We start from the raw sequence: 22,937 nt of genomic DNA, 5'->3' as shown, positions 1-22,937 counted from the left end.
CTTGTGTTGTACCCACTAGACAATGGGAAATCCCATTGACAGTCAGCGGGAAGATAGAATCCCGCCACCAGCGAAAGGTGCGCACACGCGCCTGGTGTACCGGAGAATCCCGCCCAGAATTTAGATTTTGTTTGCTTAGTTAAATTGATCTGGGTTTCTCAAACCCAGATACACACTTTTTCTGTCACTGATTGCCTAGTTGTTCCTCAGAAAGAGAGTACTTTTGGAATTAACATTAAGCCTGTTATATTGCTGTAAAACATCCAATTACCTGTTTAATTTCTGTCCGTTTAAATAGATTGTTCTTATGAGATGCCTCATGATTGAAGAAATTGTGCACCTAAATAGAATTTGTACAAATTTTTCCCTCTTTAGTTCAACACCTTTCAAGCAGTATTGGCTTTTGATGAGTCAAACACCTATGCAATTTTTCTGTACCCAGAGGATGGGTTGCAGTTCTTCGGGACCCGTCCTAAGGAGTCCTACAATGTTCAGATAGAGCTGCCTGCTCGGGTGGGCTTCAGCAGAGGGGAAACCGGGTTCCTGCTGTGGCGAAGCGAGGGTCCTTATTACAGTGTTACCAGCAATGAGCAAACGGTGAAAAACCTATATCAGTGAGTACTTTTCAATCGCAGCTACGCAAAACTTTACCCTTGTAACCTCTTTGCTTCTGCAACTCACTCCTCCTTTAAGGCACTCCTCTATTTCCAAACATTTTGTCCCCTGTCCTAATATCTTCTTTGACTTGCCAGTTCTCCTCCTGAAACATTTTTACAAAGGCACTGTATAAATACAGTAGTTTTTGTGTTGCAAGGTAACATAAAGAATAAATTATAAGTCATCGTAATTTAATGAGATTTGAGTGATTAACCAGGAACACTGTGAGACAAAGCATTGCAAGCTTTTGAGTATATGAATTAATGAATTTAATATCCTCGGTGAATATATTGCCAATTAGTAAAATAACAAAGACTCAATTCTATACGTGGTGACGTGTTATACATTTGAGATCTTATGCTAGGTTTAATATTCAGTAAGTTTTACATATGACTTACCGGAGTTAGTTTAAATAACAGATGTTTTGCTCAAATTTACTGGACATCCTCTTGAACCATAAATAATTAAAGCTCACAATTGCCATTTAGAAAATAAATATTACATTTAAGACCAATCTCATTATTTCCTGACCATTGTAGGATGGGCAATTCAGGAACCCGAGGAGTTTGGGTTTTTCATATTGGCGGGACGTCCTCATTCAACAATGTTGAGCAAGCAAAAATCGGAGAGGCACCTTCAGAAGGGGATTCTATTGTAACATTGGACAGTACTTTGAGTGGTCCAGCTATGTCTGATACACTGGAATCTGAGTATACCGAGACTGAAGATTACAAACAATATTACGAGGATGAAGATGAAGAGGAATTGGAGTACATACCTCCCGTATCCACAGAACCCGAGGACAGGGTTGATGGTATTCCAGACAACCCACCATATCCAGATGGAGGCATTATACCGTCTTATCCTGAAGGTTATCCAGAAGCAGGCGTTGTGTCATCGTACCCTGAGTCAGGGGCTTTGCCATCATATCTTAACAGGCATCCTGAAGGTGGGGCTGGATCAAGGTACCCAGGTGGATACTCAGTGCCTGAATCTTTGCCTAGAAATCCACTACCAGTTACACATGATAGACACGTTGTCAGTGTGGAAGAAGATGAACGACTGGGTGCAGGTGGTAAGTAGCTTGGAAAGTTGATTTCAAATACGTTTATACTGCTTGATCAATAAAATATGATTAAAAACTCACTCTTGAAATTGTAGCCCCTTCTATTCTAATCTTTTAAAAAAATTTAGAGTACCCAATTATTTTTTTCCAATTAAGGGGCAATGTAGCGTGGCCAATCCACCTAACCTACACAATGTTGGGTTGTGGGGGTGAGACCCACGCAGACACGGGGAAAATGTGCAAACTCCACACGGACAGTGACCCTGGGCTGGGATCGAACCCGGGTCCTCGGAAGCTGTGAGGCAGCAGTGCTAACCACTGCACCACCGTGTCGCCCTACTATTCTAATCTGCAACGGTCAGTTGAAGCAGATTTTAACAATTCAAAAATACTTGAGCAATCAACATGAAAGTTTTAGATAATTTGTCGCAAGCTTTAGTCAGTGTACATTACAGTGTACTATATATTAAATATGAATGACTACACATTTTGACAATTTTGTGTCCAAGCATCAAGCAATGCCATTATTTTAAAAAAAAAGAAAGTAAAAATAAAATAATTGTAAAATGGAGTTTGTATTTGTAGGAATAGTAAATAGGGATTTGATAACTTGCCTCCGCCTTAGTTTTCTGGGATCTAAGTGATATTGGTTTTTCAAAGCAAACAGCAATGGTTATTTTCAGTAAAACTTGTGCCAACATCACCTGTGCCTCATAAGAAATGTTTTTAAAAAAGAAATGTTCGGTATTCTTATTGAGGATTCATTGTCTTTCAGTTTTCTCTTACAGTACGGGTACAAAGGAAACCTGTGAGAGGAACCAGGGGCAATGTTCCCATCACGCTTCTTGTACTGATTACTCAAGTGGATTCTGCTGTCATTGCCATTCTGGTTACTATGGCAATGGAAGAGAATGTCTACCAGCAGGTAGTTAGAGAAAAACTAAAATAAAAGTTTCTGACTTGATTTAAATTTATTCCTGCGCTTGGAAACTGCGGAAATTGCACTTCTACATTCGTACAATCATTTGATTAACTTTTCTGCAGGTGTCACACAGCGTGTGAATGGAAAAGTTAATGGAAAATTAACGGTTGGAGCCAGTCGGATGCCTGTGGAGTTTCAGAATGCTGACCTACATGCATATGTGGTTGTAAACGATGGGCGAGCGTTCACAGCTATTAGTCAAATTCCTGAGGTTGTAGGTTGGGCAATGCAATCACTTTCTATAATTGGAGATCTTTTCGGATGGTTGTTTGCTGTGGAGCAACCAGGCTTCAAAAATGGTTTCAGCATTGCAGGTAAGTGACTCTGCTTCGTATGATTTGAATTGGAATTTGACATACTTCCAATATCCAGAGTGAGTGAGGAGTTTGATAAATGAAGAGTTGTCCTCTTGACTGCTGACTCCTTTTGATGTGAAAGCTAACCTGAAAACTGTCATGCAATTGAGCAAAAAGCCCTTTCAGTGTAGTTTCCTTCAGTGCGTTGAACGCTTAATGTTGTAGATCAGAGTTTGAACCCAAACCCATTGACTTCTATGGTGACTTAGTGTAACCAGTTTTAATGGCGATTTTGAAGTTCTTCTTTTGATTTTAAACAGCAGTAAAGAAAATAATCTGTCATTCTCCTATCAATTTTGAGTTACATCCTATATTGGTTGACAAATTAAATTTAACAGACAAATCTATTATGGCTCAGCAGATGAAAGCATCAATGGTGTAGTGCTAGAGTATCTCCGCTTTGATATCTGGGTCCCAATTTTAACCAATTCACTTGCATAAAGTTAAAATTAGTCTCCTGCTCTGTGTTGAATTAGTTGAACATTGAGTGGAAACTCTCCCTTGACAAAGTGTTCACATGTCTTTCTTTATCAGATGCTAACTGACTAACCTGCTAAGGGTAACTTTTCACATGCACAAATGTCAAGCATTTTTCTGCTTTTATTTTACATTTCTCTATATACCCGTGAGTATCACTGTGCGCAGCTTATGTCATCAAATAGTTTTCGGATTTAAATATGCTAGTAATATAGACAGGATGCAAGACGTAAGAGCAGAAGGATGTGGAAGCTTTAGAGAGGGTGCAGAAGAGATTTACCAGGATGTTGCCTAGTATGGAGGGCATTAGCTATGAGGAGCGGTTGAATAAACTCGGTTTGTTCGCACAGGAACAAAGAAGGTTGATAGAGACCTGATAGAGGTAGACAAAATTATTAGGGGCATAAACAGAGTGGATAGTCAGAGACTTTTTCCCAGGGAAGAGGGGTCCATTACTAGGGGGCATAGGTTTCAGGTATAGAATGGGAATAGAGGGATACGGACCCTGGAAGTGTAGAAGATTTTAATTTAGACGGGCAGCATGGTCGGCGCAGGCTTGGAGGACCGGAGGGTCTGTTCTTGTGCTGTACTTTTCTTTGTTTTTCTTTGTAGTGCTACAGTTGGCCTCACTATCTCCAGTGTAGGTTGGGGGTCGGAGCGCTACCCATGGTTCCTTACTCTGAATTATTAGCCATAGACTTCACCCCAGCTGAAATATACATGGGAAGGCGTGGCTCAGTTCAGCTGTGATTTTCTCCACAGTTGTTCAATGCTCAGTGTCCACAAGCACACAGAGAATGGCCGCTTAGTTAAGATATTACCACGAAAAGCATTGTTTTTGGATGAGGAGGTGTAACAAAAGAAAAAATTGTAACAAATGTAATTGTGTAGTAGTAGGCTACTTTCATTGCGTTACCTAATCTTTAAAATGTCTTCCAGGTGCTAAATTTATTCGCAATGTCGATATCACCTTCTATCCAGGCAATGAGAAGCTAAATATAATGCAAATAGCTCAAGGACTTGATACACAGAATTATCTTAGCGTTGCTACTGAGATTGAGGGCGAGTTGCCCAATATTGCCCAAGGTGCTACAGTCCAGATCCAGCCATACAATGAACTCTACCATCACTCCAGTTCTGGTATGTCAACGTCATTAAGTTGTATCTCTATTAGATTTTATTGTTTTATTTTTTTAAATGTCCTTATTGCTGAGTTAGAATTTTCAGTTTATTATTTGTTTGTTTTAAAAAAAATAACTTTCTTGCAATTTTTGAGGAAATGCAAGCGGTTATTACGGAGTTAGTTTGCTATTCACTGGGCAAGTGAAGTAATGTCGTTAACTCAAACTTTGCAAGTGCATAACACCATTTCATACTATATAGCTGTGTGTGTGAACATACTTTACAAACAGTACACAGAGAAGTATAAACCATATTGCTTATCTCAATCTTTCATGTTCTATTTTCTTTACACTATAAATAGGACAAATGCTACTTTATTTTCAAACTTCCCCTTTGCAGCAATGACCTCTACAGCCTACAGGGAATATTCTGTTGAATCCAGAAACGGTGAGACGCAGACACTTCGATTTCAGTTGAGACAGAATATTACTTACTACGATTGTGAACATGCACCACGGACCATTCCATCCACTCAACAACTTAACGCTGACCGTATTTTTGTGCTATACGATCAAAGTGAGCAAGTAGTCCGATATGCAATGATCAACCAGATCGGACCTGCCAGAGGTAAGTGATTCCTACATTAGGATCTCCCTCTGCTTGCACATCCTTTCACTTTATTCGCTTTGTGTAGAAAGAATAAGATATTGGAATTCTCAGTATCTGTTTTAAATGATAAGACTGCACATAAACAAGAATAAATGTGCAGCTAACAGTTTAAAAAACGATCCTGACCACCCTCTTTTCAATTCAAGGAGTTAGCAGTCAGCCTTAGAAATGCATGTTAAAGAATATCTCTGCCAGCACCTGCTGGTGAAAGAACATTGTTCGCTTAATCGTTGAACAATGTACTTTGTGTCCTCACAGCAGTATGATGCCTTCTGCTTTCATAGAAAGTACTCGTGCATGTATTAAACATTGAATATATAGTCATAAAGGAGGTGGGAAAGAAAAGAATAATGACTTGACATGAAGGCCATTGAAAAAGAGTGAGATGAATATATCTGATCTTAACAAAGCTCTTTTTCACTCTGAACAAGTGAATACGTTGGCCACAGGCCTGAGGTCAGGAAGTCAAATTGTTCAGTGTTTGAGATAAATGATGTAAGAGACGGAAGAAAATCAGAAGCGTGCTGATTTATAATATGCAGGACCATGGGCTGGTTTAGCTCACAAGGCTAAATCGCTGGCTTTTAAAGCAGACCAAGCAGGCCAGCAGCACGGTTCGATTCCCGTACCAGCCTCCCCGGACAGGCGCCGGAATGTGGCGACTAGGGGCTTTTCACAGTAACTTCATTGAAGCCTACTCGTGACAATAAGCGATTTTCATTTCATTTCATTTTCATTTCATTTTCTAGTAAGATTGTGTGTCGAGAATGGGAAAGTATGTGGTGCGCTGCTATAAAAATGTTTATCCGTTACTGACCAACAGTTATTCCTTTTGTAGCATATTTCTTTTCCAGCAATTGAATTTGCTTTTGGTAAAAAGTTCTTTCCAAATAAGAATGAACTTAAGCAATAAATCTTTTATTGTGCTGGGTTGAATGATAGGACTGTCCAGAATATCAAACCTTCTCGAATTGCTGCAGGGCATATTTGAAACTGCTGCCTATTATTTAGTGGTTTGCAAAAGGATGACGCCAATTTGATGGTGTGACCGTCATGTTTAGTGCAACCCCCCCAGATTGGGAAGGTTTATGAGAACACTCTTGGCATAGAACATAGAATATTACAACGCAGTACAGGCCCTTCGGCCCTCCATGTTGCATCGACCTATGAAACCACTCTAAAGCCCATCTGCACTATTTCCTTATCATCCATATGGTTATCCAATGACCATTTAAATGCCCTTAATGTGTACTCACAAATTTTATTGCTCCATAGCTGCTTATTCAAGGGGTCCCGAGAATGGTTAATTTCAATGGTAATTGTACTGTCTTGAGATTGAATACACTTTTGAAAGGGCATAATTAATATAACTTCCTCCAAAGTCGACCTCTATCAATTCTAGTTTCTGATGAAGAATTATCAAACATGCTGCCTGACCCGCTGTGTATTCCCAGCATGTTTGTATTTATTTCCGATATCCAGCTTTTGTACTTCCGATATCCAGCTTTTGTACTTCTATCAAGTTAATTAATTTAAACAAACTTGGTAGGTGTGTGGGAATGAGGAGATAATATCAGAGGAACTCCAAGGTGCATGAAATACTGGGAAAGATAGATAAGCACTGGAGCAGGAAATAGTAAGTTAATAAATAGGGCAGGAGTAAAGGAGAAAGTAATAGAGGCTAAATCCTGGTTATTGTGTGTGTATGTGAATACATGGAGTGTGGTAGGCAAGATTGGTGGGCAATGGGTACAGACCACCAAGTAGAAATTTGGCATTGTGGCTATAATGGAGACCTGGCTCAAAGAATATTTCTGGATACAAGGACTTTCGGGAAAAATAGAAAAAGAAGTAGAGGAAGAGGCATGGTGGTATTGATCAAGGAGAGAATTGCAGTGCAGGAAAAAGAGGAGGCCACAGAGGGCCAAGGACAATCTATTGGGCTGGAGCTAAGGAACAGAAAGGACACAATTACATTGCTCGATGTAGCCTATAGGCCACCAGCTAGAGGGAAAGATGCAGAGAAACAAATTTACAAGGAAATTACAAAGAGTTGAAAAAATATGTAGAGTAGTTATAATGGGGACTTTAATTATCCAAATATGAACTCGGATTGCAGTGGTGTAAAGAGTACAGAAGTGCAAAGTTCCTAGAATGTGTTCAGCAGATTTTTCTACAGCAGTATGTTTCCAGTCCAATGAGAAAGGAGACACAGCTAGATCTAGTTCTTGGGAATAATTTGGGTTGTGTGCCCAGCACCACCACAGTCTGGGGGAGGGGGGGGGGGGGGGGGGGGGGGGGGGGCAGCCATGTTGCTGGCCGGGGAGGCTTCGGCAAGGGCTGATGGGACTGGTGGGGGGTGGCGAGGGGGTGTCCAGGGGGATACTATCTGGAAGGTTGGGTCCGTGTGAGGCCGGCGCCATGTTGTACGGCGTGACCACTGCAGGTTGTCGCCGTGCGCATGCGTGACCACGGACCCGGCAATTCTCCAGCCGTTTATATCGGGAAGGCCGTGCATTTTACGTGGCGCAGCTGCTAGCCCATCACCAGTCGGAGGTTCGGTGCTGGGGCCTCGCCGATTTTTCCCACATAAAACGCCACGGATCCTCCGGACATAGCCGCAGATTCTCCTGCATTTCCGGGATGAGAACCCCAAGACCTCCAAGATGTGGCCTGGTGTGCGTTTGGCTGCAGCGTTGACGCTTCAAAGATGGCACCCTGTCCTGTGTGGAGACGGATCCTGGCTCTAAGTGCCCTCATCTCACCAGAGAGACAGCGTTAAACCTGTTGTCTGGGTTTTATTTTACTTTGGCGATATTGTCACAGTTTCTCTGTGCCAGGACTGACATTTGCCATTTTTGGGTAAGATTCCGCCCCATTATTCTGGACTTTGAAAATAAGAAATCGGCAAAAGAATGTTGCTGCAATTCACAACCGCATGCAAACTTTAGAAATTCTTTCTCCAAAACAACTATAATTGTAATAAATTAAAGGCTCCACTTTCCAGAACAAATAATGGTGCAACTTAAAAAAAGACCTCCGAATCGGACTCGCCTCCTTGGTCTGGCTGTGTCGAGATGATGAATGGGAGAAACACTGCCTCGCTAAAACAAGGCAAGATATAAACGGCTTTCTGTCCAGAGGCCGGCACTCTCACCGGGGTCTCTCCCTCCTGCTCAGTCCCAATTATGCAAAAACTGAAATAGAAACAAAGGCTGGAGAAAGTCTGCATTGAGCTGACAAACATGCATCTTAGAACTGCCATTTCTGCACAATTGTTAAAGTACTGTAACTGCGTAACAATCAGTGTCTCAGAGATTTTCGATGAAACCTTCTGTCCCTCCTGGCTCCCCGCGTATGCTGATCAATTCACTGTGCATTTACCGCGAGGGTTCAATTTCAGATTCCAGGTAGTTTCTATATTCTCATCACTCCCGGACGCCCCTTTGCCACCATTAACTGCAAGCAGTTAATGTTAAATATAAATAAGCGCCTGATGTTCCCGGTTTAATTATTGGTCTGGTAACCTGCCAAGTCCCTGAGGAAACAAATCTCCAGCTGCTGCAGTTCACTTCCAGTCTACACCTCTAAGCCCAGAGTGAGAGGGTGAGAATATTCCCCAGAGTCTTATCCCAGAGTGAGGGGGTGAGAACATACCTGGAATCTAATCCCAATTGAATCCCAGTGCGAGGGGGTGAGAACATTCCTGGAGTCTGATCCCGAAACAGAAAGGGTGAGAACATTCCTGGAGTCTGATCCCAGAGCAGAGAGTGTGAGGGCTTCCCCAGAGTCTGATCCCGGAGCAGAAAGGGGGAAATCATTCCTGGAGTCTGATCCCAATATGATCCCAGAACAGAGAGTGTGTAAACATTCCCAAAGTTTGATCCCAGAGCAGAAATGGTGAGAGCATTCCCGGATTACTAATCTGATTCTAATCCGAATTCCCTACTGAAGGACAGATCTGAGGCGTTCAAGGCAGACGACCCTGTCCTATACAAGAAATCCAGGTACGACTGCCGCAAAGCCATCCGAGATGCCAAGAGAGAATATCAAACTAAGCTAGAGTCACAGACAGACTCTCGGCGGTTGTGGCAAGGACTAAACAACATAACGGGCTACAAAGCGAAGCCAAGCAGTATCTCTGGCAGCAGCGCACCCCTCCCCGATGAACTTAATGCATTCTATGCTCGGTTTGAGCAGGTAATCCGCTGTCGAGTGCCCCAGCCTCAGCTCCAGCATCCCATAATTCACCCATACCCACCATCACAGTTTCCGAAGTCAGATCGGCCTTCCTGAAAGTGAACCCACGGAAGGCGATGGGTCCGGACGGGATCTCTGGTCGTGCACTCAGTGCCTGTGCATACCAGCTGGCAGAGGTAGTCACAGACATCTTTAACCTATCCCTACTCCACTCCGAGGTCCCCACCTGCTTCAAGAAGACCACCATCATACCAGTACCAAAGAAGAATCAGGCAACATGCCTCAATGACTACCGCCTGGTGGCCCTGACGTCAGTTGTAATGAAGTGCTTCAAGAGGCTGATCATGAAGCGCATCACCTCCATACTCCCGGAACGCCTTGACCCACTTCAATTCGTATACCGTCACAACCAGTCCACATCAGACGCCATTTCCCTGGCCCTACACTCATCCCTTGAGCATCTCGAATACAAGGACTCCTACATCAGACTCCTATTTATTGACTACAGCTCCGCCTTCAAAACCATAATCCCAGCCAAGCTCATATCAAAGCTCCAAGGGCAGCACGGTGGCCTAGTGGTTAGCACAACCGGCTCACGGCGCTGAGGTCCCAGGTTCGATCCCGGCTCTGGGTCACTGTCCGTGTGGAGTTTGCACATTCTCCCCGTGTCTGCGTGGGTTTCGCCCCCACAACCCAAAAATGTGCAGAGTAGGTGGATTGGCCACGCTAAATTGCCCCTTAATTGGAAAAAATAATTGGATAATCTAAATTTATAAAAAAAAAAATCAAAGCTCCAAAACCTAGGACTTGGCTCTCCACTATGTAACTGGATCCTTGACTTTCTGACCAACAGACCACAATCAGTAAGAATGAACACCAACACCTCCTCCACAATAGTCCTCAATACCGGTGCCCCGCAAGGCTGCGTACTTAGCCCCCTACTCTACTCCCTGTACACACACGACTGCGTGGCAAAACTTGGTTCCAACTCTATCTACAAGTTTGCTGACGATACGACCATAGTGGGCCGTATCTCGAATAACGACGAGTCCGAATACACGAGGGAGATAGAGAACCTAGTGGAGTGGTGTAACGACAATAATCTCTCCCTCAATGCCAGCAAAACTAAAGAGTTGGTCATCGACTTCAGGAAGCAAAGTACCGTACACACCCCTGTCAGCATCAACGGGGCCGAGGTGGAGATGGTTAGCAGTTTCAAATTCCTAGGGGTGCACATCACCAAAAATCTATCCTGGTCCACTCACGTCGACGCTATCACCAAGAAAGCACAACAGAGCCTATACTTCCTCAGGAAACTAAGGAAATTCGGCATGTCCACATTAACCCGTACCAACTTTTACAGATGCACCATAGAAAGCATCCTATCGGGCTGCATCACAGCCTGGTATGGTAACTGCTCGGCCCAGGGCCGCAAGGAACTTCAGAGAGTCGTGAATACCGCCCAGTCCATCACACGAACCTGCCTCCCATCCATGGACTCCATCTACACCTCCCGCTGCCGGGGGAAAGCGGGCAGCATAATCAAGGATCCCTCCCACCCGGCTTACTCACTTTTCCAACTTCTTCCATCGGGCAGGAGATACTGACGTCTGAGAACACGCACGAACAGACTCAAAAACAGCTTCTTCCCCACTGTCACCAGACAAATGACCCTCTTATTGACTGACCTCATTAACACTACACCCTGCATGCTTCACCCGATGCCAATGCTTATGTAATTACATTGTATATCTTGTGTTGCCCTATTATGTATTCTCATGTATTTTCTAGTATTTTCTTGAATTTTGTTTAATTCCCTTTTCTTCCATGTGCTGAATGATCTGTTGAGCTGCTTGCAGAAAAATACTTTTCACTGTACCTCGGTACACGTGACAATAAACAAATCCAATCCAATCTGATCCCAGAGTGAAAGTGTGAGAACATTCCCTGAGTTTGATCCTGGAACAGAAAGGGTGAGAGAATTCCTGGAGTCTGATCCCAGAGTGGGAGGGTGAGAACATTTCCAGAGTCTGATCCTAGAGTAAAGAAGGTGAGAATAATCATGGAATCTGATCCCAGAGTAGAGAGGGTGGAAACACTCCTAGAATTTGATCCTGGAACAGAGAGGGTGATACATTCCTGGAATCTGATCCCGGAGCAGTGAGGGTGGAAACATTCTTGGAATCTGATCCCGGAGCAGAGAGGATGTGAGCGTTCCTGAAAAGTGCCGATGGAGCAGAAAGGGTGAGAACATTCCTGAAAACTGATCCTGGAGCAGAATGGGTGAGAACATACCTGGTGTCTGATCCCGGCGCGGAGAGGGTGAGAACACTCCGTCGCTACCTACCTTCCCACTCCCCATAACCCTTCATCCGGTAACTAATTCAAAACCTATCTATCTCTGGGGTGGCATATGGTGCAGTGGTTAGCACTGGGACAGCGGCGCTGAGGACCCGGGTTCGATTCCCGGCCCTGGGTCACTGTCCGTGTAGAGTTTACACATTCTCCCCGTGTCTGCGTGGGTTTCACCCCCACAATCCCAAGATGTGCAGGGTAGGTGGATTGGCCACGCTAAATTGCCCCTTAATTGGAGGAAAAAATAATTGGGTACTCTAAATTTATTAAAAAAACTATTTATCTCCTCAAATTTGTTTTGTGTTCCGGCGTCCATTGCAATCTGGGGTAGAGAATTTCACAGATTCACGACACTTTGAGTGAAGTAATTTCTCCTCATTGCTGTTTTAAATCTGCCGCCCTTTAGCCCAAAACTATGGCCTCTCATTCTAGAATATCCAACAAGGGGAAACATCCACTCTACGTCTACCGTGTCAATCCCCTTTAGTCTCTTGTATAGCCTTTCCGGTAAGAAATTTCTCAGTTGTAATTGTGCAACCAATTTGACCCCTGAGTTTTAGATTCCCCAGCCAGGGGAAAGACCCCCCCCTCACCCCCTCTTGCTTCTACCCTGTAGGGTTGCCAACCCTCCCGAACTGGGCGCGAATCTCCTAGAGATCCTTGGGGACTGGTTTAGCTCAGTGGGCTAGACTGGTTTGTGATGCAGAACAAGACCAGCAGCGCGGGTTCAATTCCCGTACCAGCTGAGAATTCTGAATTCTCCCTCTGTGTATCCGAACAGGCGCCGGAATGTGGCGACTAGGGGCTTTTCACAGTAACTTCACTGCAGTGTTAATATAAGCCTACTTGTGAAAATAAAGATTACTTTTTTTTTAGAAACGGCATTAATTTCCCAGTGGCTATTGAACGCAAGCCATCAAATAAATAAATTTGCCAAAAACTGGTACTGGCATGGGTGGCGCATTGCTGTCCTCAAACGTCGCTGCCTGTTTTCCAGTGTCGAGATGGTTAAAGGTGAAGCTCTTACGTGTAGTTGTAGTGGAGAGTATATATCAGTAATGGAATGGAGACTATCGTGTCTCTATATTGGTTTGCTCAGTAGGAGGTTTGGAGGGCTGCTCAGCAGCTGCCCCTAGCCTGTGAGGTGAGTATGGTGTGAGCGGGTAGGAGGAAATGGTGTTTCTGTAGGAAGCAGATGCAAGGCCGGTGTCCAAGGGGTGGAGTGCACGCAGCTACTTTATAATGTTGATTCTGATACTAATGACAATAAGAGCTTCTTACTATTTTTTTTTGACCTCCACCTAACATTCCGCGAGAAAGTCTAGGAACGGTTGCCACCGCATGGAGAACCCCTGCACAGACCCTCACAAGGCAAACTTTATCCTTTCCAGCTTGATGAACCCAGCCATATCGTCGATCCAAGCTTCCACGCTTGGGGGCTTCTCATCCTTCCACATTAATAGGATCCTCCGCCGGGCTACCAGAGACGCAAAGGCCAGAACACCGGCCTCTTTCGGCTCCTGCACTCCCGGCTCGTCCGATACCACAAATAATGCTATCCCCAGCTCGGCTTGACCCGGGTGTTCACCACTTTGGACACAGTCCTCGCAAAGCCCCTCCAGAACCCCTCCAGTGACGGGCACGTCCAAAACACATGGGCGTGATTTGCTGGGCACCCCGAGCACCTCACACACCTGTCCTCCACCCCAAAAAACCTACTCATCCTTGCCCCCGTCATATGCGCCCTATGAACAACTTTAAACTGTATTAGGCTGAGCCTGGCGCAAGAGGAGGAGGAATTAACCCTACTCAGGGCATCAGCCCACAGATCCTCATCCAGCTCCTCCCCGAGCATCTCCTCCCACTTGCCCTTTAACTCCTCCACCGAGGCCTCCTCCTCTTCCTGCAGTTTCTGATAGATCGCCGAGACCTTGCCTTCTCCAACCCAGACGCCCAAAATCACCCTGTCCTGAATCCTTCGTGCTGGGAGCAGCGGAAATTCCCTCACTTGCATGTACCTAAAAGCATTCTCGGGAGGTAACCCAAATTTCCCCTCTAGCGCCCCTAGGCTCGCAAAAGTCCCATCGATGAATGTGTCCCCCATTCTTTTAATCCCTGCCCGATGCTAGCTCAGAAACCCTCCATCCACCCTACCTGGAATGAACCTGTGGTTCTCTCGTATCGGGGACCAGACCGAGGCCCCCACCTCACCCTCATGTCGCCTCCACTGCCCCCAGATCTTCAGAGTCGCCGCCACCACCGGACTTGTGGTGTACCTTGTCAGTGGGAGCGGCAGCGGTGCCGTCACCAGCGCCCCCAGACTTGTACCCACACAAGATGCCACCTCTAGCCTCTTCCACGCTGCCCCCTCTCCCTCCATTACCCACTTACGGATCATAGCCACATTAGCTGCCCAATTATAGCCAAATAGATTTGGCAGCGCCAGCCCTCCTCTGTCCCTGCTACGCTCCAAAAACACCCTCTTCACCCTCGGGGTCTTATTCGCCCATACGAATCCCATAATGCTCCTGCTTACCCGTTTTTTAAAAAGCCTTGGGGATTAGGATGGGCAGGCACTGGAACACATACAGGAACCTTGGGAGGACCATTATCTTCACCGACTGCACCCAACCGCCAGGGAGAGTGGCAGTATATCCCATCTCTTGAAATCCTCCTCCATCTGTTCCACCAAACGTGCCAAATTGAGCTTATGTAGGGTCCCCCAGCTCCTAGCTACCTGGATCCCCAGCTATTGAAAGCTCCTCCCCGCCCTCTTCAGCGGTAGCTCATCTATCCCCCTTCCCTGGTCCCCCGTATGCTCCACAAAGAGCTCACTCTTCCCCACGTTGAGCTTGTAACCCGAAAAGTCCCCAAACTCCCCAAGGATCCGCATAACCTCCACCATCCCCTCCACTGGGTCTGCAACATATAACAGCAGGTCATCAGCAAATAACGACACCCGGTGTCCGTCCCCCCCCCCCCCCCCCCCCCCCCCGTCTCCCCCCCCCCCCCCCCCCCCCCCCCGACCAATCCCCTCCAGTTCCTAGACTCCCCAGTGCCATGGCCAGCGGCTCAATTGCCAGTGCAAACAACAAGGGGGACAAGGGACACCCCGTCATCGTCCCGCGGTACAGCCTAAAGTACTCCGACCTCTGCCGGTTCGTAGCCACACTTGCTACTGGGGCCCTATATAACAGCCTGACTCACCTTATGAACCCTTCCCCGAACCCAAACCTCCTAAGCACTTCCCAGAGATACTCCCACTCCACCCGATCGGAGGTCTTCTCCGCGTCCATGGCCGCCACTACCTCCGCTTCACCCTCCACCGAGGGCATCATGATCACATTTAAGAGCCTCCGCACATTCGTGTTTAATTGCCTGCCCTTCACAAACCCTGTCTGGTCCTCATGGATCACCCCCGGGATGCAGTCCTCAATCCTCATAGCCAGAACCTTCGCCAATAACTTAGCGTCTACATTGAGGAGCGAAATTGGCCTATGCAATTCACATTGCAATGTATCCTTGTCCCGCTTCAAAATCAGTGAGATCAGTGCCCAGGACATTGTTGGGGGAAGGGTCCCCTCCTCCCTCGCCTCATTAAAAGTTCTCACCAGCAATGGGCCCAGCAGGTCCACATACTTTCTGTACAATTCAACCGGGTACCCGTCTGGTCCCGGAGCCTTCCTCGCCTGCATTCTCCCCAATCCCTTAACCAGCTGCTCCTCCTTCACCCTCGGGAACTTCAGTTGATCCAAGAATCGCCGCATCACCCCCCCCCCCCTCCGGGGGCTCAGACCTATACAGATCCCCATAGAAGTCCCTAAATACCTTGTTTATTCTCACCGCACTCCGCACCGTATTCCCCCCTCTATCTCTAATTCCACCAATCTCCCTCGCTGCCTCCCTCTTACGCAGCTGATGTGCCAGCATCCGGCTCGCCTTCTCCCCATACTCATATACCGCCCCCTGCATTTTCCTCCACTGCGCCTCTGCTTTTCCCGTGGTCAATAGATCAAATTTCATTTGGAGGTTTCGTCGCTCCCTAAGCAGCCCCTCCTCGGGGGCCTCTGCATAGCTCCTGCCACTCTTGATATATTCCCCACCAATCTCTCCCTCTCTCTCCTCTCTCTCTTCTCCCTATGGGCCCTAATGGAAATGAGCTCTCCCCATACCACCGCCTTCAAAGCCTCCCAGACTACCCCCACCTGCACCTCCCCATTATCGTTGGCCTCCATGTATCTTTGAATACACCCCTGGATCCGCCCGCACACCTCCTCACCTGCCAACAATCCCACATCAAGGCGCCTTAACGGGCGCTGGTCCCGCTCCTCCCTCAACTCCAGCTCCACCCAATGCGGGGCGTGGTCCGAGATGGCTATAGCCGAATATTCCGTTCCCTCCATTTTTGGGATTAATGCCCTACTCATAAAGAAATCTATCTGGAAATAGGCTTTATGGACGTGGAAGAAAAAAGAAAATTCTCTGGCAACCGGCCTGGCAAACCTCCACGGATCCACTCCCCCCATCTGGTCCATAAACTCCCTGAGCACCTTGGCCGCATCATAAATCCAGCATCATCCCAATTCGGGGCATAAACGTTCACCAGTATCACCCGCGTCCCCTGCAACCTACCACTCACCATCACGTATCGACCTCCATTATCCGCCACAATATTCATCGGCTCAAACGACACCCACTTCCCCACCAGTATTGCAACCCTTCTATTCTTCACATCCAGCCCCGAGTGAAAGACCTTCCCTCCCTATCCCTCTCTCAGCCTGACCTGATCTGCCACCTTCAAGTGTATCTCCTGAAGCATGATCACGTTTGCCTTCAGTCCCTTTAAGTGAGCGAACACCCGGGCCCTCTTGACCGGCCCATTCAGGCCCCTCACATTCCATGTTATCAGCCGGATCAGGGGGCTACTCGCCCCCTCCCCCCCTGCCGACTAGCCACCCCCTTTTTTAGGCCAGCCACTTGCCAGTGCCTCCCGCACCCTCCAGTCCCCCAGGCAGCGGACCCCCGACTCCGTCTTCTACCTCCTGCTCCCCTTTGGCCAATACAACAGCAACCCAGTCCCCCGTCCCCCCCCACCAGCCAGACCACCGTCCAGCCATTTCGCTCCCCCATTATGCTCCCGTAAGTCAGCTGACTCCTGCTGACCCCGACCTCCCAGTGTGGGAATCCCCCTACCTCCCCCTGCCGATCAATATGCGCTCTCCTCCAGCACCGCCCTGCCCCCCAGGCCCCGCCCCACCCTTCCTTAGTGCGAGAAAAAGCCCGCGCTTCCCCCCAAGCCGCCCCCGCCCCCAATGGCGCAGCTCCTTTTTCTGCGACCTCGCCCCAGCTCCCCGAGCCCGGGCCTCCAACCCCCCCCCCTTCATCAGCGGGGACCTGCCCCTACAGTACCGGCGCCCACACTCTCACGCAGCCCCCACATCATATCCACTCACCCCTTCCCATGTCCCCTCTTCCCAACCCGAAACCAGAAGAAGAACACCCCCACAATACAGTAAACACCCCCCCACAACAAACCCTCAATTCGAGTCCAACCTTTCAGTCTGAATAAAGGTCCACGCCTCATCTGGCGTCTCAAAATAATGGTGACGGTCCTGAAACGTGACCCACAATCGCGCTGGCTGCAGCATTCCAAACTTCATCCCCTTCCGATGAAGAACCGCCTTGGCCCGATTTAAAACCAGCCCTCTTCTTGGCCACCTCCGCACTCCAGTCCTGGTAGATAATGATCTCCGTATTCTCCCACCTGCTGCTCCGTTCCTTCTTCGCCCATCTCAGGATGCACTCCCTGTCCATTAAGCGGTGGAACCTCACCACTACAGAGCTTGGCGGCTCGTTGGCTTTGGGCCTCCTTGCCAGGACTCAATGAGCCCCATCCAGCTCCAGGGGCCTTGGGAAAACTCCCGCGCCCATCATCGTGTTGAGCATTGTAACTACACATGTCCCAGCGTCAGACCCCTCCACTCCTTCAGGGAGACCCAGAATCCAAAGATTCCTCCTCCTTGACCTGTTTTCCAGCTCAAACTTCTCCTGCCACTTCTTGTGTAGCGCCTCGTGCTTTCACTTTCACTGCCAGGCCCAAAATCTCGTCCTCGTTCTCTGAGGCCTTCTGCCGCACCTCTCGAATCGCCGCCCCTTGGGCCTTCTGGGTCTCCACCAGCTTTTCTATCGACTCCTTCATTGGCGCCAGCATTTCTGCTCTCAGCTCCGCAAAGCAGTTTTTGAGGAACTTCTGCTGCTCCCGCGACCACTGCACCCACGCTGCTTGATCTCCACACGCGCCATCTTGCTTTTCCTCCCCCTGCTCCCTTCGCTGCTCCAAAACCACTTTTTTGATCGCTCCACTCCTGGCCCACTCCATACAGTGCTGGGGGAACATTACTATCACCTTCCCACACTGGGAACCATCGTACAAGTGCCGCTGGGGCTCCTCAAAAGGGCCCAAAAGTCCGTTCTTGGCGGGAGCTGCCGAACGTGCGACCTAGCTAAGCATGGCCACAACCGGAAGTGATATAAAAAAAAATAAAAGAGCTTATCATGATTAATGTTACCAGGGAGCAGGCCACAGCCACCCCAGTTGGAAAGCAGATCCCGAGGTGATTGTTGATGTGTGGGTATCACACCTTAGGAAGGATATTTTGGCCTTGGAGGGAGTGTAACAGAGGTTTACAAAAATTATATCTGGATTACAGGGGTTATGTTGCGAGGCGCGTTTGCACAAATTAGGCCTGTTTTCGCTGGAATTTAGAAGGGTAAGGGGTGATCTGATCGAAGTATTCAAGACATTAACAGGAAAAGACAGGGTAGGTAAAGATAAACTATTTCCACTGGTTGAAGATTCTAAAACTTGGGGGCAGTCTAAAAATTAGGGCCAGACCATTCAGGAGAGATGTTAGGAGGAACCTCTTCATGCAAATAGTGATAGAGGTTAGGAACTCTCTCCACAAACAGCAGTTGAAGTTAGATCAGTTGTTAATTTTAAATCTGAGATAGATAGACTTTTGTTAAGGAAGGATATTAAGGGATATGGGCCAAGGGCAGATATATAGAACAGTACAGCACAGAACAGGCCCTTCGGCCCTCAATGTTGTGCCGAGCATTGTCCAAAACCAAGATCAAGCTATCCCACTCCCTGTCATTCTGGTGTGCTCCATGTGCCTATCCAATAACTGCTTGAAAGTTCCTAAAGTTTCCGACTCCACTATCACAGCAGGTAATCCATTCCACACCCTAACCACTCTGAGTAAAGAACCTACCTTGGACATCCCTCCTATATCTCCCACCTTGAACCTTATAGTTATGCCCCCTTGTAACAGCTACATCCACCCAAGGAAATAGTCTATGAACGTCCACTCTATCTATCCCCTCATCATCTTATAAACCCCTATTAAGTCACCTCTCATCCTCCTCCACTCCAAAGAGAAAAGCCCTAGCTCCCTCAACCTTTCCTCATAAGACCTATCCTGCAAACCAGGCAGCATCCTGGTAAATCTCCTTTGCACCCTTTCCAATGCTTCCACATCCTTCCTATAATGAGGTGACCAGAACTGCACACAATGCACCAAATGTGGTCTCACCAGGGTCATGTACAGTTGCAGCATAACCCTGTTAATAAATGCTAACACACTATAAGCCTTCTTCACGGCTCTATCCACTTGAGTGGCAACCTTCAGAGATCTGTGGACATGAACCCCAAGATCCCTCTGTTCCTCCACATTCCTCAGAACCCTGCCGTTGACCCTGTAATCCGCATTCAAATGTTTTCTACCAAAATGAATCACCTCGCACTTATCAGGGTTAAACTCCATCTGCCATTTTCCGGCCCAGCTCTGCATCCTATCAATGTCTCTTTGCAGTCTACAACAGCCCTCACCTCATCCACTACTCCACCAATCTTGGTGTCATCAGCAAATTTATTGACTCACCCTTCAGCCCCCTCCTCCAAGTCATTGATAAAAGTCACAAATAGCAGAGGACCTAGCACTGATCCCTGTGGTACACCGCTGGTAACTGGTCTCCAGTCTGAAAATTTTCCATCCATCACCACCCTCTGTCTTCTATGTGACAGCCAGTTACTTATCCAATTGGCCAGATTTCCCTCTATCCCACAGCTCCTTACTTTCTTCATGAGCCGACCATGGGGAACCTTATCAAACGCCTTACTGAAATCCATGTATACGACATCAGCTGCTCTACCTTCATCTACACACTTAGTTACCTCCTCAGAGAATTCAATCAAATTTGTGAGGCAAGACTTACCTTCACAAATCCGTGTTGATTATCCTGGATTAAGTTGCATCTTTCCAAATGGTCATAAATCCTATCCTTCAGGACCTTTTGCATTAACTTACCGACCACCGAAGTAAGACTAGCTGGCCTATAATTACCAGGGTCATTCCTATTCCCTTTCTTGAACAGAGGAACAACATTCGCCACTCTCCAGTCCTCTGGCACTATCCCCGTGGACAGTGAGGACCCAAAGATCAAAGCGAAAGGCTCTGCAATCTCATCCCTTGCCTCCCAAAGAATCCTTGGATATATCCCATTTGGCCCAGGGGACTTGTCGACCCTCAGGTTTTTCAAATTTGCTAATACATCCTTCCTCAGAACATCTACCTCCTCCAGCCTACCCGCCTGTATCACACTCTCCTTCTCAAAAACATGGCCCCTCTCCTTGAAGAAAAGTATTAATTCAACGCCTCTCCTATTTCTTCTGACTCCATGCACAAGTTCCCACTACTGTCCTTGACCGGCCCTACCCTCACCCTGGTCATTCTTTTATTTATGATGTGGAGATGCCGGCGTTGGACTGGGGTGAGCACAGTAAGAAGTCTTACAACACCAGGTTAAAGTCCAACAGGTTTGTTTCAAACACGAGCTTTCGGAGCACGGCTCCTTCTTCACCTGAAGAAGGAGCCGTGCTCCGAAAGCTCGTGTTTGAAACAAACCTGTTGGACTTTAACCTGGTGTTGTAAGACTTCTTACTATTCTTTTATTTCTCACATAAGAGTAAAAAGCCTTGGGGTTTTCCTTGATCCGACCCGCCAAGGACTTCTCATGCCCCCTCCTAGCTCTCCTAAGCCCTTTTTTTAGCTCATTCCTTGCTACATTGTACCGTCAAGCGACTGGAGTTAGGTCACAGATCAGCCATGATCTCATATGAGTGCAGAACCGGCTTGAGGGGCTAAATGGCCTCCTCCTGTTCATGAGTATATGTGTGCAAGAATAGCTGCTTTAAAGAGCTGCCACTTGATCGCGGTTCCAGTGGATGCCCAGGTGTGCAGTGCCTGAACAAGCCAGTTCTAAACAAGGATTTTGAGCCAAACTACTTCTGTTCATTCATGTGTATCAAAGAAACGCATCCCCTCCTGCTAGTGTCTGGGACCTTGGACTTTGTCCCCTCTTGGATGAGCTCATCCCCTCTTGCTGCGCTGTTGGTGATATACATAGAACAGTACAGCACAGAACAGGCCCTTCAGCCCTCGATGTTGTGCCAAGCAATGATCACCCTACTCAAACCCACGTATCCACCCTATACCCTTAACCCAACAACCCCCCCGCCCCCCCCCCCCCCCCCCCCCCTCTAACCTTACTTTTTAGGACACTACGGGCAATTTAGCATGGCCAATCCACCTAACCCGCACATCTTTGGACTGTGGGAGGAAACCGGAGCACCCGGAGGAAACCCACGCACACACGGGGAGGACGTGCAGACTCCACACAAACAGTGACCCAGCCGGGAATTGAACCTGGGACCCTGGAGCTGTGAAGCATTTATGCTAACCACCATGCTACCGTGCTGCCCCATACATAAATGATCTGGACGAAGGTATAAGTGGTCTGATGAGCAAGTTTGCAGATGATACTGAGATTGGTGGAGTTGCAGATAGCGAGGCGGACTGTCAGAGAATACAGCAAAATATAGATAGATTGGAGAGTTGGGCAGAGAAATGGCAGATGGGGTTCAATCCAGGCAAATGCGAGGTGATGCATTTTGGAAGATCTAACTCAAGAGCAGACTATATGGTCAATGGAAGAGTCCTGAGGAAAATTGATGTACAGAGAGATCTGGGAGTTCAGGTCCATTGTACCCTGAAGGTGGCAACGCAGGTCGATAGAGTGGTCAAGAAGGCATACAGCATGCTTGCCTTCATCGGACGGGGTATTGAGTACAAGAGTCGGCAGGTCATGTTACAGTTGCATCGGACTTTGGTTAGGCCACATTTGGAATACTGCGTGCAGTTCTGGTCGCCACATTACCAGAAGGATGTGGATGCTTTAGAGAGTGTGCAGAGGAGGTTCGCCAGGATGTTGCCTGGTATGGAGGGTGCTAGCTATGAAGAAAGGTTGAGTAGATTAGGATTGTTTTCATTGGAAAGACGGAGGTTGAGGGGAGACCTGATTGAGGTCTACAAAATTATGAGAGGTATGGACAGGGTGGATAGCAACAAGCTTTTTCCAAGAGTGGGGGTGTCAATTACAAGGGGTCATGATTTCAAGGTGAGAGGGGAAAAGTTTAAGGGAGATGTGCGTGGAAAGTTTTTTACGCAGAGGGTGGAATGCTTTGCCAGCGGAGGTGATAGAGGCGGGTACAATAGCATCATTTAAGATGCATCTGGACAGATATATGAACGGGTGGGGAACAGAGAGATGTAGACCTTGGAAAATAGGCGACAGGTTTAGATAAAGGATCTGGATCGGCGCAGGCTGGGAGGGCCGAAGGGCCTGTTCCTGTGCTGTAATTTTCTTTGTTCTTATTCTTTGTTCTTGGTATCCGTTACGTCATTTCCATCGTGTCTACCAGAATATGTCCAGCCAGAATTGGAAACCCTACTACCCTGTCAAGCTCCTTTAAAAGTATTTTACGGCCAGGATATTTAGGGTGGCAGGGTTTACCGAACCGTCACCCAGAGGTTCGGCGGGGACCTGGCTGCCCCTCAGCTATTTAACCCTCCAAGGAGCACTCATTGGCTGCAGGTGGGACTTTCACCCCTCACTCGGGAGGAAATCCCCCTTCCGAGAGCTGCTGGCCAAT

The 22,937-nt window shown here is 47.4% G+C and overlaps 1 protein-coding gene across 13 annotated transcripts in view; it reads left to right on the top strand.

Annotated features, from left to right (window-relative positions):
- The window catches only part of nid2a (nidogen 2a (osteonidogen)), a 232,828-nt gene that overhangs the window by 6,031 nt on the left and 203,860 nt on the right, over positions 1-22,937 (top strand). For all 13 annotated transcript variants that reach the window (XR_005458155.1, XM_038778768.1, XM_038778760.1 and 10 more), the window contains exons 3-8: positions 376-614; positions 1,197-1,732; positions 2,499-2,648; positions 2,768-3,019; positions 4,478-4,678; positions 5,060-5,287. Coding sequence is in view for 12 of the 13 variants with exons in the window: in XM_038778768.1 (XP_038634696.1) it covers positions 376-614; positions 1,197-1,732; positions 2,499-2,648; positions 2,768-3,019; positions 4,478-4,678; positions 5,060-5,287 (1,606 nt within the window). In the remaining variant the exon portion in view is untranslated. The remainder of the gene's footprint in view (positions 1-375; positions 615-1,196; positions 1,733-2,498; positions 2,649-2,767; positions 3,020-4,477; positions 4,679-5,059; positions 5,288-22,937) is intronic.

This window comes from Scyliorhinus canicula, chromosome 2, assembly GCF_902713615.1.
Source record: "Scyliorhinus canicula chromosome 2, sScyCan1.1, whole genome shotgun sequence".
Classification (NCBI taxonomy): Eukaryota; Metazoa; Chordata; class Chondrichthyes; order Carcharhiniformes; family Scyliorhinidae; genus Scyliorhinus; species Scyliorhinus canicula.
Note: the sequence above shows the minus strand (reverse complement) of the source record. Positions and strands in the feature narration are given on the sequence as shown.